Source organism: Alligator mississippiensis, chromosome 2 (genome assembly GCF_030867095.1).
Source record: "Alligator mississippiensis isolate rAllMis1 chromosome 2, rAllMis1, whole genome shotgun sequence".
In the NCBI taxonomy this organism is placed as follows: Eukaryota; Metazoa; Chordata; order Crocodylia; family Alligatoridae; genus Alligator; species Alligator mississippiensis.
Window position 1 is genome coordinate 70,974,810 of NC_081825.1, and position 19,015 is coordinate 70,993,824.

General features: G+C 44.7%; 1 protein-coding gene across 2 annotated transcripts in view; it reads left to right on the forward strand.

Moving 5' to 3' along the window:
* Positions 1-19,015, forward strand: part of CENPU (centromere protein U) — a 26,317-nt gene continuing 7,302 nt past the window's right edge. The window contains exons 1-9 of one of the 2 annotated variants that reach the window (XM_014594844.3): positions 1-84; positions 2,492-2,546; positions 3,494-3,611; positions 9,467-9,599; positions 12,339-12,441; positions 13,640-13,771; positions 14,229-14,310; positions 16,999-17,116; positions 18,506-18,584. In XM_014594844.3, the coding sequence (XP_014450330.1) occupies positions 2,514-2,546; positions 3,494-3,611; positions 9,467-9,599; positions 12,339-12,441; positions 13,640-13,771; positions 14,229-14,310; positions 16,999-17,116; positions 18,506-18,584 (798 nt within the window). In that variant the 5' untranslated portion in view covers positions 1-84; positions 2,492-2,513. The remainder of the gene's footprint in view (positions 85-2,491; positions 2,547-3,493; positions 3,612-9,466; positions 9,600-12,338; positions 12,442-13,639; positions 13,772-14,228; positions 14,311-16,998; positions 17,117-18,505; positions 18,585-19,015) is intronic. The other variant, XM_019481336.2, reaches the window with a different exon arrangement.

Sequence of the window (19,015 nt, forward strand, 5' to 3'; positions counted from 1 at the left end):
ACGCCGCACGCCAGTGGGTGGGGCCAGCGCGGCGGTTTGAGCCGTGGCGGGAAGCGCCCCCGGATCAGGACGCTGCGCCGCGCGGTGAGTGCGCCCCGCCCGCCCGGGCGGGTAGGTGGGTGGGTGGACGAGCCGTTATCTGCGGGGCGCGACTGTCGACCCCGGCGGCGCCGCTGGCTGAGCGGGAGCCGAGCCCAGGCCTCGACGTCGCCGTCCAGGTCGAGGGTCCTGTCCCCGATCTCCCGCACGGCTGGGATCGCCCCGCTTCCCAAACCTCGCCCTTGGGCGGCTTGTTCGGCAGCTGCTGCTGCTGCGGCCTTCTCCCGCGCCTCGGGGCTGCCCGGGCTGGGTCAGCACCTTCCTCGGCCCCGGGGGAACAGTAGCAGCGTCGCTAGGCCTTAAACATGAAATGATCTGTTGGAAGCTCAAAATTAACGTGTTTGCTGAAAAATTATAGTACGCTGAAAAAATATGCAAATAAGTTTTCTTGTTCTTTGCTTTTTATTGCTCGCTGTGACCGCCGTGAAGGAGCGAGAACTGGGCCCTCCCAAATTGAAGCACTTTTTTATTTCAAGGCAATTAGTCGTAAGAAAGTGCTGACAGCTAGCCCAAAAGTCAGCTAAGGCTCAGAGAAGAACTTGGCGTTTGTATATGCTGTGTCAGTAAGCTGTCTCAGAAGTGATCGTGCATTTTGCACTCTTTTACTGTTATTAATTGTACAGTGTACAAGGGTTGAAATTACCATACAAATATAGTAATCATCATACACCTAGCAACACTGCTGCCTGTTCTGAAAGCCCTTTCCTTCCTGCAGCGATCCGTGATGTGGGCAGTGCCTTCCGAGGCATCTCACTTTTTAAAGGATGGGATGACAGTTATGGTTTGCAAATGGGGACATTTAAAAGGAACGTGTTTCCCCCCCAACCATCAGAATTGTCACTCCTTTTTACCGCACAAACCTACAGGTTTCCCTTCCATGGAGAATCCCCTTTCCCAAGTTTAAAGAGCGAAGAGTTTAGAAAAGAAGATGGAGCCTGGCAAACATTGAATACAGAAACAAAACGGAGCAGAAAATCTTGCTCCGATAATAGTGTAGCCATTGACCGCTGAGGTTCCAACTGCATGTAGCCCAGCTAGTTTGTATTTGACCCCTTAAGCTATGTTACCAGATCATATAACAGCCAATTAGATGTTGTAGTAACTTGTTCATATTTCATTTTCCTTAGCAAAAAACCCCTAGTTTTTGTATTTTACACATGAAATTCACTCTGAAATTTCTGTTTGCTTATCTCGGTAGGTTGCACAAACAGGACTTTCTTCTTTGGGGCAATATACCTAGTAGGTTTTAAACCCTGAAGCAGATTTCAGCTCTCCTAATTTGTACATTCGTTGAGAACACCTGACAGCACTGGACCCGTTGGGGGTGTTGGCAGAGAAGAACCCAGCTCCTGGATTCTGATCTGGTTTAGGCAGTGGGTGGGACCTGAGCTGCTCCAACTGAGATAGTTGTAGATATGCAGAGGTAGATCTCTACAACCCAGCACAGAGGTGTTCAGTGAGTGTAAGTGTTTCTGAGATTAGGCTTAGTTGAACAGGGATTTTTTGGATTGCTCTTTTGGATTTGGCACCTCAATTCTGTCTCTATCCTAGTTTGTGTCCAAGTTGGGTGTTTTGTTTTGTTTTGGATCTAGCCCTTGGACTAAACAGCCAAGCAAGAAAGTAAAAAAAAAAAAAGAAGAAATCCTCTGTTTACACCTGGGGACCAATTACCACTATCTTGGGGCTGGGAATGTAGGACTAAGTGGGACTTCTCTCCCAGTTTCATCTGAAGCAGGTTCTATAAGAATGGGAAGACTTGTCTTCAACCCAGTTTGATGAACAGAGAAACCGAATCATAGATTCATAGATGTTAGGGTCGGAAGGGACCTCAATAGATCATCGAGTTTGACCCCCAATCAGGCAAAAATAGGTAGTGTGACAGTGATGTAGCCATGATGGTTCAGAAATTGACGAAGGCAAGGATTTCTTAGAGTGACATCCTTTGCTGGGCCAATGGTGTAGCTAGTGTAACACTATCTTAACTACAGTAGTCGCTCCAATAAAAGATATCACCCAAAGAAATCCTTGCCCTGGGAAAAAATAGTCATTTACTGCTGACAAAGTTAATTATAAATTACTTCCTCTGCACTAGCAGTGGCTTTGGGCCAATACTGTCTGTGCACCAGCATCTGATAAATAGAAGTGTATTTAAGAGGAATTCTTGATTGTTTATCAAGTCATTTATTTAATATTGAATACATTTGTACATGAATATTTTCTTTGCCACTGAAGTTGTTACTGATAAGAAATTAGACACATATTTAATAGTGCAATGTAGCCATGCTTCATATGCAGTTACAAAGATGCATAAAGAGATTGAATTTGCAATGGGCTTGTAAACACAAGTTTACAATAAGTTTACAATTAACTATACAATTAATGTGTTTTACAGTGAGAAGGCCTCAAGGAAAAAAATGGAAAGAAATCGTTTAAGAAGTAAACAGGATGTAAGTTGTACTTTTTCTATTTTTCCAGCTGAGTGCAAAATAAACCTAAAAGTATAAACTCTACAAGCTGATCTGTGCTGTGGGCGGAGGGCTAACTTTGTGATTTTAATGGTTTCAGTTTTTATGGGAATAGTACTCAACTAGGCAAAATGGATATTTTGCTTAGATAATGCGAAGCTATCTTACCAAACCCTAACAACAGTTTAAAAAGTGTCCAGTTGGAAACTTGATACAGTATTCACAACTGGAAATATTAGCTGCATTTACATTCAGTGTTATAATGACAGATGCAAAGTTTTACTAAAGGAATTTTTTTATGCTTGTGAGAGTAGAAGTACAGGGGAATGATTCCATTTGATTCTTTGACCTTCATTTGCACATACACAAATCTTCTCAAGATCATTGGGAATTCTATATAAAACTGGCAGGATGGCTCAGCAGTCCCCTCTTTAAAAATGCAATAACAGGTAATAGGATAATTGGGAGAAGGAGATAACTTTTTAGAAGAGGTTTAAAGATTTTGACTGACTTGGCCTAGCAAAATGAAGGATGAGAGGGAAGATCATCACTATTCTACACACTTAAATTCTTAAAGTAAATACTGGGAAAGGAGAAACACTGTTGAAGTTAAAGGATGATAGTAGAAAAAAGATGAAATGGGCATAAATTGGTCATAAACAAATTTTAGTTTTGACATTTTTAAAAAAGGTTTTGGAATGAATTTCTGACCCAGTAGTTGGGAAAAGAAGTCTAAACCACTTTGAGAGAGAACTTGGTAAATTTGTGTGGAAGGGAAAGATTGTAGGGGTGGGGTGATCTTAGAATGATCATAAATTAGAATTTAAAATATTTCTGATCTTGAGTATTTGCAATTTCTTTTCATTGTATTTAATCTGTATTATACTGGAAAGATGGATGTAATAGATATTGGTTTCATACCTACCTAGGAGCACAAATCCAAAAAGCGCCCATGCAAAAAATTACTTCCACCTGATGAACTTGATGTCTCCAGGATATTAAAGGTACCTGAGACCAGACAACTTGAAGAATCTGATGATTCATTTGGTTAGTACTTTTAAAGAATAATATATGACTGTCATGCATTATGGGCAAAATATTTCTAAAACATCAGCCTGTATATTAAGGGTTGCTCCTCTTCTTGGGAAAAGAGAGAGAGAAAAACATGCTAATTTATTTTGGGGCTTTTGAAGTCTTTAATATCAAGCAGCTCTTAGATAATACAGAGATAACTGTTAGATAGAAGTTAAAGATAAGGCAAGAAGCTAATATATTCCTAATATCAGATTGTAAAATGGAACTGCTCGAGATAACACTCATCTTGTAAGTTGCTGTTATATAAAATGGCAATGTTTTCAAGTCTTTGACTGTTGGTCATTTGGCTCTTGTGTCTGTGCCTGGTAAAAACTTTGAGGTGAAACTATTATGACACTATAACTATATATGGAAATAATTTTAAGTATTTTTAAGGATGCTATGTAGTTACTTTCATTTTTTTTAAAAAGGAAATATTTTAAGTATAAACATAAAACATTATTTTCTGGTAAAAATTGAACCCACTTTTCATGCTTCATGTGGAGCCCAATGACTGATGTGGCTTTTTTGTTTATGTGACACTTGATTTAAGGGTATGATGATCTGTTCTTCAATACAGGTACTTAGCAGTTACCACATCTATCCACAGATGCTTTTGTAAAGATTTTTCTTAATGTCATCGAAATCCCAATGTGTTTTCCAGTAGTATCTAAGTGGTTCAGAAATTAAGGAAAAATACCACTTCTAAAATGTGATATCTATCATTTATCTCTTTAGGGAAATGGCCAAAATGTATCTGGAATTGTACTAGACTCAACATTAAAAAGTAAAACAACAGTCTTGCCTCATGTGTATGTGATGATCTAGTTTGTTCTTCTGTCTCAAACTGATTCTAGGAGTTGAATTAAAAACCATAAAGGCATATGCAAACATTGTATAAGTTTGACCAAAGGTACTTGACCTTTCTCTAACTATCCCCTTATCAGCTTATATTGGTGGTGTTCAACTTTTTGATCCTGTGGGCCAGATGAGGAGTGTGGAGCTGGTCCATGGGCCAGATTGGACTCCACGTGCCAGGATCAGGCACTGTGCCATCCCTGCCTGTTGGGCTTGATCCCTGGGGTCCTGTGTACTGGGATTGGGTTTTGGGGGCTCTGCATCAGCTCTACCTGGCCCTGCATTTGGGGATTGAACTCCGGGGCTCTGCACTACCTCTGGCTGGTCCTGCACACCAGGATTGGGCTTTGGGAGCCTCCACTTGCCTCTGTGTGCTAGGATTGGGCTCTGTACCACCCAGCAAATGGCTCAGTGCCAGGAGCCAGATCTGGCCCACAGGCTGGAGCCTGAGCACCCCTGGCTTACATCAGTCAAAAAGGAGAGGCAGTAATCATGGTTTGTTCATCTGGATCTAACCAAAAATTATTGCATGCATACACTAAAATTGGTAAAGCAGCTGCCTTTCCTCTGGAACAGAATTGGAATTTTGGAACCTGATGAGTGACCCATCTCAGGAAAAGTGGTTAATTGTCAGTCTCAATATATTTTGATAGGTGAAAAATGACAGTGGTAGAGGAATGTGAGAAGGAAAAAGAATTTTCTGTAGAACCATGCTAAGGCTTTAAGTTTCTTACCGCTTCAAACCCAGTTTCTTAATCTTTTCCTCACGTGTATTTAGTAGTCATGCAACTTCTTTATCTTAACTGTAGCAGACATGATTGTCCTCTGATAACATCTCTTAAAAGCAATTACAGTATGAGGGAGGGTGGGAGCTGGAAGTCGGATTTATCAATATGCAGCAACAAGACATAGAATACTGAACAGTGTTTAAAATGCCAGTGAAAGAGCATGGTTTGCAAGCTTTAGGAATACGCAAATCTGTGTCTGATGTTGGCACTGGATTTATGACCCAGTCCTGATACTTTTTCTGGGTGAGCCCAAACCCTCAGACCAACCGTGACTTTTTCCATTTGATAATAGGCAAATTTTATTGATACACAGTGATAACAGATAAGAATAATGCAGGCAATGAAAACAAAACAACCCCCCAATCTTACTTATCCACCAGTTCCAGGGTTCTCACAGAGGGACTGTACATCTAGCCCAGGGGTGGGCAAAATGCAGCCCACTATACCATTCTATCTGGCCCACGGGGCCCCTAAAAAATTTAGAAAATTAATATTAATCTGCCCTGGGCTGCCTGTCATGCGGCCCTCGATGGCTTGCCAAAATTCAGTAAGCGGACCTCTGCCCAAAATAATTGCCTGCCCCTGATCTAGCCAGTATGTGAGCACCACCCTGTGTTTTTTCGTTTGCATGTCAGCAGTCTTGGAGGTAGGCTGATGCCTACATCCACCCCCCAGTGGGGTGGGCAAAACTGGCAACTGGTGTGCCCTCTGCTCATGTTGGCCTTGGGATCTCCTCTTGATGCTTCAAAATCCCCCCTTTTGTATTCTTTTCCTCCTGATGACTTCATTTCTGAGCATAATGGATTGGTCTCCTTGTGTGGTCATATTGTCCACATTCTGTCCTATCAGCATATCCCTTTGTTTGTCAAACACAGCACATGCATACATCTTCATTCGGTCATTTACTGGTGTCTTAATTTGGGCATCCCCAGCCTCCTAATTTGTTTCCTCCCCCAGAACCTGAAATCCCAGGGGTTTTGCCTGCTGGTCACTGTGACCCAATGCCAATTTTGCAGGTTTCCTTACCTCTCTTACAGATTTTCAGGGCATATTTTCAATTTCCCAGCCTGTTTGTCTGCTAGCTTCAGACACAGTGTCTGCCTTGAGGGCTGAAAATGTAGCTGTCACAAACAGACTTTTAGAAACCAGTTCACTCTTGCTATTCCCTTAGACTGTTTTTCTAATGCAATATTTACCTACAATCCAATTCCTAAATGAAAATCTCTCAGCAACATTTTCTAGCCACCATCTGATTTCAATCTGTAAATAAACAGATTGTGTTTGGTGACAAGCTGCATAGTCTTTCATAGAATCATAGAAATAGGGTCGGAAGGGACCTTGTAGATCTTCAAGCCCGACCCCCTGCCTGGGCAGGAGGAAAACTGGGCTCAAATGACCCAGCCAGGTAGGCATCGAGCCGCTTCTTAAAGACCCCCAAAGTAGGAGCCAGCACCACTTCCCTTGGATGTTGGTTCCAGATCCTAGCTGCCCTAACTGTGAAGTAGTTCTTACGGATGTCTAATCTAAACCTACTCTCCAACAACTTGTGGCCGTTATTCCTTGTTATCCTGGGGGGCGCTAGGGGAAACAAGGTCTCCCCCAAACCGTTCTGGTCCCCCCCAGTGAGTTTATAGACGGTCACAAAGTCCCCCCCTTAGCCTTCTCTTGTGAAGGCTGAACAGGTTCAGGTCCCGTAGCCTCTCATTGTAGGGTCTGCCCTGCTGTCCCCGGTTCATGAGGGTGGCCCTCCTCTGGACCATCCCAATGTTGTCCACATCCCTCTTGAAGTGGGGTGCTCAGAACTGGACTCAGTACTCTAGCTGCGGCCTGACCAGTGTCGCGTAGAAGCGAAGGATCACCTCCTTGGTCCTACTTGAGATGCACCTGTGGATGCACGATAGGGTCCGGTTAGCCCTGCAGACCATGACCTCGCGTTGTCGGCCCATGTTCATCTTGGAGTCAGTGATGACTCCAAGATCCCTTTCTGCCTCTGTGCTCTCAAGAAGGGAGTTTCCCATCTTATAAGTGTGCTGCTGGTTACTACTGCCCAAGTGCAGCACCCTGCATTTGTCAGTATTGAAACGCATCCTGTTTTTGTTAGCCCACCCTTGCAACCTATCCAGGTCTTTGCAGTCTTTCCTTCCCTACTAGCGTGCCCACCTCACCCCAAATTTTGGTATCATCAGCAAATTTGAACAAGCTGCTTTTCACCCCGTCGTCCAAATCGCTGATAAAGAAATTGAACAGTGCGGGCCCAAGGACCGAGCCCTGGGGGACTCCGCTGCCCACTTCCCCCCAGGTTGAATATGACCCGTCCACCCCCACCCTCTGAGTATGACCCTTCAGCCAATTAGCAATCCATCTGACTGTGGAGGCATCGATGCCACAGTCGCCTAGTTTTTTAATGAGGATGGGGTGGGAGACAGTGTCAAAGGCCTTGCTGAAGTCCAGAAAGGCTACATCCACAGCAACACCTGCATCCAGTGCTTTTGTGACCTGATCGTAAAAGGCAATCAGGTTGGTCTGACATGACCTGCCCCTAATGAAACCGTGCTGGTTGCCCTTAAGCATCATCCCCGATGCCGGCCCATCACAGATGTGCTCCTTGATGATCTTCTCAAAGAATTTCCCCAGGATTGAGGTAAGACTGACGGGCCTATAGTTGCCCGGGTCCTCCCTCCTCCCTTTCTTAAAGATGGGGACCACATTGGCTATCTTCCAATCATCTGGCACCTAGCCCGAGCACCACGAGCGCTCGTAAAGCCGTGCCAAGGGCCCAGCAATAACCCCTGCTAGCTCCCTCAACACCCTGGGGTGGAGAGAATCTGGACCTGCTGACTTGAACACGTCCAGCCCCTCCAGAAGCACTCTAACCCGGTCCTTCTCAACCTTAGGTCTTGAGGCGTTCCCCTCGAGTCCGTCTTGAAACACGGTGGGGGAGTCCTGGTCCTTGCACAAGAAAACGGAGGTGAAGAATTTGTTAAAGAGGTCTGCCTTCTCCTCTGGCACAACCACCAGATTGCCCAGCGCATCTTGCAGGGGCCCCACATTTCCCAGTGCCTTCTTCATCCTCACTATATTTTTGAAAAAGGACTTTTTATTATCTTGGACGCCAGTCCTAGCTCTATGTCCGCCTTAGCTTTCCTAACAGCCCCCCTACAGGCTCGAGCAGTGGAGGTATACTCTTCTTTGGAGATAGCCCCCTGCTTCCACCGGGTGTACGCCACCTTTTTGGCAACCAGGCATTCCCAGACGTCCTTGGTGAGCCAGGGAGGCTTTTGGGCACTCTTGCTTCTTGTTGGGATCGTCACCCCTTGGGCCCTGAGTATCATCTCCTTAAGGAACGACCACTCATCTTGGGCACTGAGTTCCCCTGCCCTCGGGAACTCCAGAGGCTCCCACCAATCTCACCTCCTTGAAGTTGGCCCTCTTGAAGTCTAGGGCTACCGCCTTGCTGCAGGCCCTTGACACCCTGCACTGGATGATGAATTCCAGCAAGCGATGATCGCTATCACCCAGGTGGTCAAGGACCTGGAGCCCCCTTACCACATCATCGCCTGTGGCCAGGACCAGGTCCAACAGGGCATTTCCTCTGGTGGGACTGTGTACCTCCTGGGTTAAGTGGAGGTCCTGTATCTCGGCCAGGAACCTCCTGGAACGGTCCGACCTGGTTGACTGCTCCTTCCGGCAGATGTCCGGGTAATTTAGATCACCCATGACAACTACATCCCTTGCCTTAAGTGCCTCTGCAAGCTGGCCCGAAAATTCCCGGTCCAGCTCCTCCTCTTGGTTGGGGGGTCTGTAGTAGACCCCCACCGTTAAATCCCTCTCCCCACAACCCCCTTGTATCTTGACCCAGAGCACTTCAGCTTGCCCCTCCTCTGACCCCATTTTGCTGGCAGAGGATGTGTATTGCTCTTTGACATAGAGCGCCACACCTCCTCCCTTCCTTCCTTCTCTATCCCACCTGTAGAGCCTATAGCCCCTAATGCTAACTGCCCAGTGAAAAACCCTCCTTGGTCTTCAGATTATTTTTACTTAACTGTATTGTACTAACAAATTTGAAGCAGTATTTTAGTAAGACTTAATTTGGAAAAAAAATAGAGAACATCTAGCTAGGTTCCTTCTTTGAAGAGATAAGGTTCTGAAGTTTAAGGGAACTTGATTTTTCATTTCATATAGATCATCCTTTACATAGTACTGCTGTAGATGCTGATGGAGATGTGGAACTGTTGGAAGAAGAAAATTTGGAACATGATGCATCATCTATTCATTCACCTGATTCAGCTCCAGAGAGAAAAAACACAAGAGGAAGGTACAGTAAAAATAATATAATTGCCAGCACAGAGAAGCTATCAAATGCTGTTTTCATAACTCAAGATTGCTTAGGTATAATTTCAAGATTATCCCATTAGTTTGAGAAAAACTTTCAGTGGTAAGAATCCTGTGCTTACAGTATCTTAGTCATGGTTGCCTGAGATCATGAATTTAAATACCAGTATAATTTAAAACTTCCTGAATGAAAAACAGGATTTGAATAAATCAGTAAGATGCATTAGGTGGTTGGTATAGTGCAGGGGTGTGTAACAAGTGGGTCTGGGGCCAGTCAGACGCTGGCCCACCCACCTGTTTCTGGGCTAACCTCCTGCCACACCTTGTTGGAAAATGATTAAGATATTACACCAGCAGGAGACAGCCCATTTTCCTGCCCCGATGCCAGGGGGCGCTATCTGTGGCTCCATTCCTCCCCTACACCGCAGCCCAAGCCTCGCAGGTATTCCCTCCAGCCAGCTAGCACTGGCACCCGAGCTCCAGCGTCTCACCGGGACTCTCGCTTCCCACCGGAGCTCCTGATCCCAGCACCCTCACACTGGGTTTACTACACGCACGCGCACACGCGGCTCTAAGCCCACACATACGCTCTTGGGGCTCCGAGCCTTGTTCCCAAGCCCTCCCTGTGCAATCCCCTTATCCTTGGCCCCGGGAGCTTCTTTAATAGTTCCCCAAGACTCGGGGCCCCAGCCCCCTGGAGCTTCATGCCAGCTCCTATATGCAGCCTCAGACTGTACCACAGAGTCTGGGTGCCGCCACAGATCCCTCCACCAGCCTGGGCCTTGCCTCAGTGCTCCGCAGTAAGCCTGGGCCCCCCTTGCTCGATATTGCCCACCAGGGATATGGGAGCTAGGGTTAAGGTGCCCCAACCCGCCCTTCACCAGGGTGGTAACTGGCCTGGTATTTCCTGGGGGCTCCCGCACCACTGGGAGCCCCACCAGACCACCCACTCCTGGCAGGGTGCAGTTTTATGTCATGCCGGGAACCACGAGCCTCCTAGACATCCCTATCAGCTCTTGCCCTTACCTCCTGGTTGTTTCTGTTGCAGCTCAGCCAGGCAGTAGCTAACTGCAGTCTTTATATATTAGGTTCTCAAAATGGCTGCCACCATGAGGCACCTGCCTGGCTGCCCTTAAAGTGACAGGCACCAACAGTGCCCTGCCACAGGATGTCGAACTCATTTGGCCCTGTGGGCTGGATAAGGAGCATGGAGCTGGTCTGTGGGCCGGCTCAGGCCTGCAAAGCAGCCCCACATACTGCATCCAGCCTACCAGACTGGTCCAGTGTAGATGCTGCAAGCAGTGTGCACTCTGGACCAGCCTTGCATGCTGCTCCAGCTCCATGTGCTGCATGCAACATGCACTTGCCCAGGCTCCACGCATAGCATATGGGGCTGTTCCAGGGTGCTACACACAGCATGGGTGCTGGTCTGGAGTGAGCACTGCATGTGGCAACCACACCAGAACAGCTCTCCATGTTGGATCTGGCATGCAGGGGCCAGTCAGTGGGCCTGATCTGGATTGGCCCTGGGTCCAGCATGGGTGTCAAATGTAGTGCACCCCACAAACTGTGTGCAGTATGCACTGTCTCCAGCACAGCATGTGGTGCAAGGGGCTGGTCTGGGGTACTTGGGCCTGACCAGTCCTGTATGCTGGATCTGACATGCATGGCCTGTTACTGGGCCCAATCCTGACTGCCCCTGATCCAGTGTGGAGGGCTAGTCTGGCACAGATGCTTCATGCAGCAGGTACCCCAGACTGGTCTTGCCCCATGTGCCCCCCCCATGCCAGTTGGGCCCCACACATCACATTCAGCACATGGGGCTGGTTCTGGTGCATGCTACATTGTGGCAGGCAGCACTGTGGGCCAGATGATACAGCTCTACGTGTTGGATCCAGGCTAGATGTTTTGACGTTTCTGGTATCATGCATGCATTTTAAGTTCAAACTTGTACTGTAACATCACGGATGTCAGAACAGTGGTGGCTGAAATGGAAGTCTTTAAAATTTCTTTGAGAAGAATTGTTGACTCTTCTAAACCCAGTTAACTTATTAGTATTTAATAAAAATAGCAAAGAAATATTTAAAAAAACAAAAAATGATCTTATTTAGCTTTGAATCTAGGTTGAGGTGATAAGAAGTATTGCTAGCTCAGACAAATTATTATAAACAACTTTTTGTTTTCATACTTCTGCTTTATTAAAGCATATCTGGTTTAATTTTGGAGTAATGGTTGCAGAAATGAAGTTATCTAGACAAAACTATGATATTTGTGAATGTGCGATCTTCTAAAGAGGCTTCTCCATCTACATTGTGTCAGAGTCCCTGAAATTATAACTCTGTCCCTGTTTCCAGAGTTTACCACATCTTCTCTTGAGGCCCAGGTAAAAGAGGCATTTTGAAGACTTGTATTGAGCTGGATTCTTTTCAGAGCCTGCTAGCATTGCTTCTTAAGTTTTCAAAGGGTTAATGCTGAGTTATACAACTCCATTTTCTTTACGTGGCCTTTGCTGTACAACCTGCAGTTGATGAACTGAGGATTGAAAATTTGAAGTTAAATCTGGGACTTCAGTATGGCAATAAATGAGAACCCCATTAGGTCATCATTAATCAAGGCCTTGTTGTATGTATATAATGTGTTGAAGGTAAATATGCAACTCAGTGATCAGTGTGGATTTATACACGCACACATTTTTTTTCTTTATTGCTCGTTTTTACTGCAGTAAAAAGCAGGGTTGCTTGAAAATACCTGAAGATGGTGCAGGCAAATTGGAGGCAGAGAGTTCTGAAGACGAATTCTCAAAGGAGAATACGATACAGAAAAAGGTCAGTAAGCCTCAATCACTTTAATTTAAATTTATTCTATGGCCTATTCATATCAGAACCAGAAAAGGATCCTAAGTACATTCCTTAGTACTTTTTGTTTTAAGAGCTTCTCAGTTGTCAAAACACCACTGTGAGATGTGGGATGCTTGATACCACAGTGGGAATTCCAAAAAAAGTTTTGGGTCCTGCCACACTATTAGTTTATTCCTCTTTCACTTGATGTAAAACAGTTACTTTCCTTTAATGAAAAAAACCTAAAGATGTAAAAAAAAAAAAGTGCTAAATTAGAATCTAAATATTTGGTATATTTTCACTATTGAAGTTAGAACAGATTTGTTTTAAAAAATGGAATTTTTAGTTGATTACTAAACCTGTATTTGTATTTTTCAAACTAAATACACCTACCTGTCAGAATTTTTTTTCCCTTAGAGAACCAAGCACTTTATTTCTATTGCACTTTCTCTCTCAATATATAACTTCTATTGTCATGCTTCCTTATAAAGAGCTTCCAAACTGACAGACGAAAGGATGACTTGAGAAATATGCCATTTTAATAACAAGTGAAGCCATACAGTAGTGCAGGATAGAAAGCTTACACATTGACTTTCTGAAGTGTGAAATTCACTAGACTTAAAATCCTGGCATCTTTTACTTGGAGAACTTTTATGCAGCATTCCTGCTGGTCTGTCAGGAAAGAGAAATGTACAAAGTGGCGAAGTAAATGTGAGAAGTAGGTGAAGCTAACACTTGAAGACAGCTAATCTGATTAAATGATAATGGTGGCTCTGACCTTCATGTTAGACAAATTTATATTCCACTGAAAATCTGGGTTAGAGAAGTTCAGGTGTATGGTATCAACATTTGTCCTTGTAGTATGCTTAACAAAAACTTGGTTAATCATTTTGTTCAATTCTACTTATGTGGTTGTCTCACGTAATGCACGTAACTTTAATTTTCTTCTTATAAAGACTGTGGTGCAAAACTACCAAAGTTAATATATTGAAAAATATGTAGTGTTACACTGAAAAATGTAATAATTACATTTTTGTAAAGTTATGACAGTTTAATATTGAAATTCTCATGGGCTGTAATAATTGTATTATTGCTCAAGTTGTTTAAAAAATTCTTAGCATTTTAGTGCAATAGAGTTTTTAGATTTTTTTTTAGCCTCATAGAACTTAAATTATTCTTTATTTAGATAGCACAAAAAACCAGAACCAACATGGAAGAATCTAAATTACCATCTGAAGAAGCACCGAAGGACAGCTCTTCAGAAAGCAACTTATCAGATCAAATTACAGATTTGGTTAAGAAACTAAACGCACACAAGGTAGTCATTATCCAACTGTAGAGACTCCATAATATCTATGCGCTGGATAGATTCAAATAGTAGGACAAAGATAGTGACCTTCCCCACACCTAGATGGAAGAAAGGAAACATTTTTTTTATTCTTAAAAGGGCAGGACTTTCAGGTGTGAGGTGCAGGAAAGACTGAATGAAGAGGCTTTATAAAGTCTAACATTTCAAAATCTTCTTAGTATTGTATTACTACTAATGATAAAGAAGGTTGAAGTGAGATGCTTATCAGCAGGCAGCCTAATTAGTGTTTTGTCAAACCTTAGCTTAGTGTAGATCTAGACGTTTATTAAAAAGGTGCTGTTGGTGGTTTGTTACTACTGTTATTTCAATTGCTACTATCTGCCATCATTAGAAATAGTTAGGTCTCCTACATTTAAATGATTTAATATAGTTCTTAAAAATTAATCTTTTGCATGTTATGTTATAGAAGTCTGAGAAGAGTACCAAATCCCATGAGAAACCAAAGAAAAAGCTTTCACAAAAAACAGCATTAGATCCTTCTGATAAAGGTGATTTGATATTTTATTCTTCATACAGGGATCCTGGTTTTTGCTGATAAAAAATTGCACATTCTCTGGTAAAACCCCCAAAATCCACAATTAAAATGAAACACCAATATGTGTGTGTGTATATGTATCAATTGAACACAGTGTTTTATTGATATATTTACAATTTCAATGCAATTTGGAAGCCTACCAGTGCCTCAGTCACTATTCTGTATATATAAAGGGTTTAGTCTTTGTGTCTGTCTGTATGTCTGTAATGCTCTTGGAGCACTCTGATTGGTTGTCTTGGCAGCCAATCACAATGCTCACTGAAACAACCAATTAGAGTGCTCCTCACAGACTGATGGCAGGACATGGCAGGAGGGAGGGGATAGTGCACAGCTGGGTGCGGAGTGGCAGTAGCACATGGTAGTAGGTAGCAGCAGCCACCCACTGCCCTGTGCAGGTGGGGGTTGGGACATGGGGCTAGATGCAAGGGGGGGAGCAGGAGGTGGTGTGTGGCCGGATGTGGAGTGGCAGCAGTGTGGGCTGGTGGCTGGCGGCAGCCTCATGCAAGCTTCCCCCCCCCCGGGAGGCGGTGGCAGTGCGGGGTGGTGGCGTGTGGCTCTCTGTCCCCGTCCGCTCCCCACCTCCAGTCATTCTTGACAGGCAGTTTGCTAGTAATAAAATAAATTCTAAATACCTATACATTTTGGTATTTGATTTTGAGATTTTTATAATGGAAAATCAGAGCTTCCCTTGCCCCTTCGCTCACAGAATGCAGGTCCAGGCCCCTCAAGCCATAGCCCCTCAGCCTTGCTGGTATTCCTCAATTCCCCTCCTCAGCCCCACAGCTCTGCTAGTGCCCCTCACTTACCTTCCCACAGCCCCACAGCCCCCTGGCCTTGCTGGTGCCCCTTACTTCCTCCGCCACAGCCCCCTGGCCCTGCTGGTGCCCCTCACCCCCACCTATAGCCCCCCTGCTCCTCCTCCCAGCTGTGCCAGAGGGGGACCCCTGCTGCCAGGGCCATGGGGGCCCAGGGACCTGGGTCCACAGCCCCCTCCCCCCCGCAGCAGTGCACAAGCCCTGGCTGCTGCCTGCAGAAAGTGGCAGCTGATGCAGCATAGTAGAGCATGGAGCCCGGCTCCCCCTCCCACACAGGTGGCATAGCCAGAGTGGAGCCCGTTGGGAGGGTGGGTGCGGGTGGGCTGCTGTGGTCTCTGATGGGGTTGGGCCAGCTCCCCGCCTCTCTGCATACTCCCGGGGGCTTAGGGGGGACCCGTGCCCCCCAGATATGTGCATGTGGCGGGTGCAGGCTGCCCGCTGTGAGCTCAGGCTCCCCGCCCTGCCGCTTTCCCCGGGGCCTCTGCAGCCTAGTGGGTGGGACCCAGCGCAGCAGAGCAGAATGTGGTCAGGCAGGGAAGCTTGTTGCTGCTGTGAGCTCTGTGCTGCCATGGCAATGTGCCCCTTCCCCTCCCAGCAGCGGCAAGGGGCACAACCCCATGCTGTTGTCCCTGCTGCTGCCAAGAGGACAGGGGGTGCACCAGCCCCTGCCCTGTGTAGAGATCTGGGGGGCACAGGTCCCCCCTGCCTCCTGCGAAATGAGTTGCCTGCGGCCCTGTCCCCTTCCCTACTGGGACCCTGCAGCTGCAAGCCCCCATTGTGGCCCTGGTTCCCAAGCCCCATGCACCGCCTGGCCATACAGCAGCCCCAGCCCCAGCCCCGCTCAGCTTGCTCCCTCCCTCCCTATGGGGGCCTCAATCCCCCTTCCCCCCCACCAGATATACCTGGAGGAACTGCTGTCCTGACTGCCTGGCTGCTGTGTGCACATACATGCAAATAGTGCATGTATTGTATTAGTGCATGTAATCAAATAGCCTGACCGTCCTCCTCCCATTCCCCCCAACCCCCTGCAGGCTGGAACTATGCCAGCCTTCAGAGAGCTCTTTGCAAAAGTGAAAAATCCACTTATTTCTCTGTTAAATGAGAGATCCATGTTTTTCTTGGGCAAAAGGGGAAATCCACGTTTTTTCCCATGGGAAAATGGAAAACCTAGATCCCTGTTCATAAAATGCACGGACATGTAAAATTTGACTATTAATGGGATTTTCCAAGCTCGGATGTTTTTGATATTTTTTATCCTGCAGCCTGGTGAGGTTAGAAAAAGGAGCTTTATATTATTAAAAGCAGGAGGCTCTCAGTTTTCCAGTAGACCATGACACTCAATAGCATTTGCCACACAGATAGTCATAGAAAATCATGAGGTGCCCCACTTTCCCTGGTCCCCTGAGTGTGCCCTGTGAACTTAAGTCTTCAGAGCTGCAAGGCTGTCATTGTGCTGTGCGGTATTCTCAGTTGTTCTTTTTAGACTCGTCTCGTAGTCAAGTAAAAAATAAGTTTACTTCTACATATCAGTGAATATATTTAAGTGGTGCTGAGGTTCCCTTATTGAACACGGATAGATTTTTGTAATGGTATTTATATACTAGATTTGTTTAGGAGCATTTTTAAAGCTAAAACACCTTATTTGCATTTTTGGTTCTAGATGGTTGGCGTGTACATAAGACCAGATAAATAATTTTAATTTTAGAAATCTTTTATTTGTTAAAATATTAATAGCATGCTAATTATTTTTGTCAGCATTACATTATTTTAATTACGAATCATTTGAATTGCATATCATTCATTTTTACTGTGTTTTATTCTTACAGTTGATAGTCTACATTCTGTACAGGTCTGGTGCCCAAAGGGAATAAAAAGATTTTCCAGAGATATTACAGAGCTGGATGTTGTTCTGGCTAAGTTTGAGGACATAACAGCAGACTACAAGTAAATATTTAGGTTTTTTTGTGACTTGAAACTCCTGCTTAGCAAAACATGTACATCTTGTTTAAAAACCTACTACCCAGAGCACTAGAAAACACTCTAGCAACACTCCTGTATTACTTGGGATTTTTGTGACTGTTTCTAGTTTCTTTGCTAAAATGTGATGTGATCCTAGGAAGGTTAGACTCAGGTTGGGATTTGGTATTGACCAAATGCAAATATAATATCTGTTTTGTGGATAATTGCTGTTTTAAAGGTCTATTTTTTTAATATGCATATCTGAAAAAATGAAATCTGTTGAAGATTGCACTTTGATTTCTCAGAGCCCAAGAAATGTCATGAGCTCTGTTTTTCTTTAAAATCCTGCATTTAAGGGGTAGTCTGAATTTCCAAAGACCATTCAGCTTTGAGACTCTTTTAACATACCAATCCAACTGTTACTACTGCTTTGATAACTCTGCATTTCTCTACTTTATTCTCAATGAGAATTCAAGATTCTTGTTCTAAGTGTAATGTTTCAGTCCTGTTGTGAATCATAAGGACATAATTCCTAATACTGGGTAAAAGGAAAAAATACCACCACAACACTGGTAGTGTTTTGTTAATATCTACATATTAGACTTAAAAGTTTTGGGGAATTTGTCCTAAGAAAAAAGAGTTCTGCATGCTGCAGTATTTCACAAGATGCAAGAAATAGACTGGAAGCCGTATTTGTAATTTATAATTATGCATTGTGGTGATGCCCTTTCCTACTGCTCAGACAGTCTTACTGCTCTTAAATTCCTCTTACTAATTTCTGTAGACCTTGTATCACAGAAATAGTATTTCCTTTTTGAGGTAGCATGGTTCAAAGCATCAGCTGATCCTGAGCAAATTTAGGATAAGCAAAACTCCCTTTTAATTTAAATAAACCTTGTCATATACTTAACTCTGCACAAGGTATAGCTTAACGATTAAAAAGAAAAGCTGAATGAACTAAAAGTTTGGCTTGAGACGTCATCACAACTGACTCATCGAAGGGAGCAGTTGGCCTGTTGCCAGTTAGTGACGTGTTTGCTAGTGTGTGATTGTGAGTGTCACACAGAACCCCTGGGGTTCTGTGGTTGGTTACCCTTATTCAAGAAGATTGAGGGTAATGGCAGAGAAGGCCAGAGAGCAGTATGCTGCCATTGCTGGGTCCAGTTGCTTGGCTTTGTAAGCCCTTAGGATAGGCTGCGGGAACCACAGCAGAAGTGATATGAAAGGATCTGTGACTTCAGGAAGTTTAAAAACCACTGACTGAATGTATACATCTTGCTACCTGATGAGATCAAATTTTCAGATAAGCTAAAAATATTTTCCCAGTAACCTGTGTCTGTGTCTGTGTCTGTGTGTTTTCCCCACCTCCTCCAGAGAAAGAGTGGAGTCTACGATTTGCAGCAGAGCAATTGATGGATTCCTTTCTGGTTTCAAAGACCAACTTACTAATACTGTAAGTACATTAATAAATATAGAAAACAGTTACTTCAGTATAGTAGGAGTGCCTGTACAACTTACGTCTATGCTGCCTTTTATTGATATGTCTCAAGACATTTTAAAATGAATCCACCTTGTTAGGAATTAAGCCAGAGAAATAAAGGTCTTGAATATAGACAATTAGACCCTATTCCTGCACCTTGCCATGTGTGGAAAGACTGCTGTACCTATACCAAATCTCACTGGTGCTTCATATGGGCACAGCAGTGAGCTCATATGAAGGGCTGACCCTGGGGGGGCGCAAATCCAGGTGACTGCCCTGTGCCCTGCGCTTTGGGGGGTCCTGTGGAGCAGAGGTGGCATGGAGCTGTGCAGAGCGGTGGCTCCATGTCCAGCTGCTTGATACCCTTCCCTGCTGCCGCTTCTTTGGGTCCGGGGCCTGTGGGA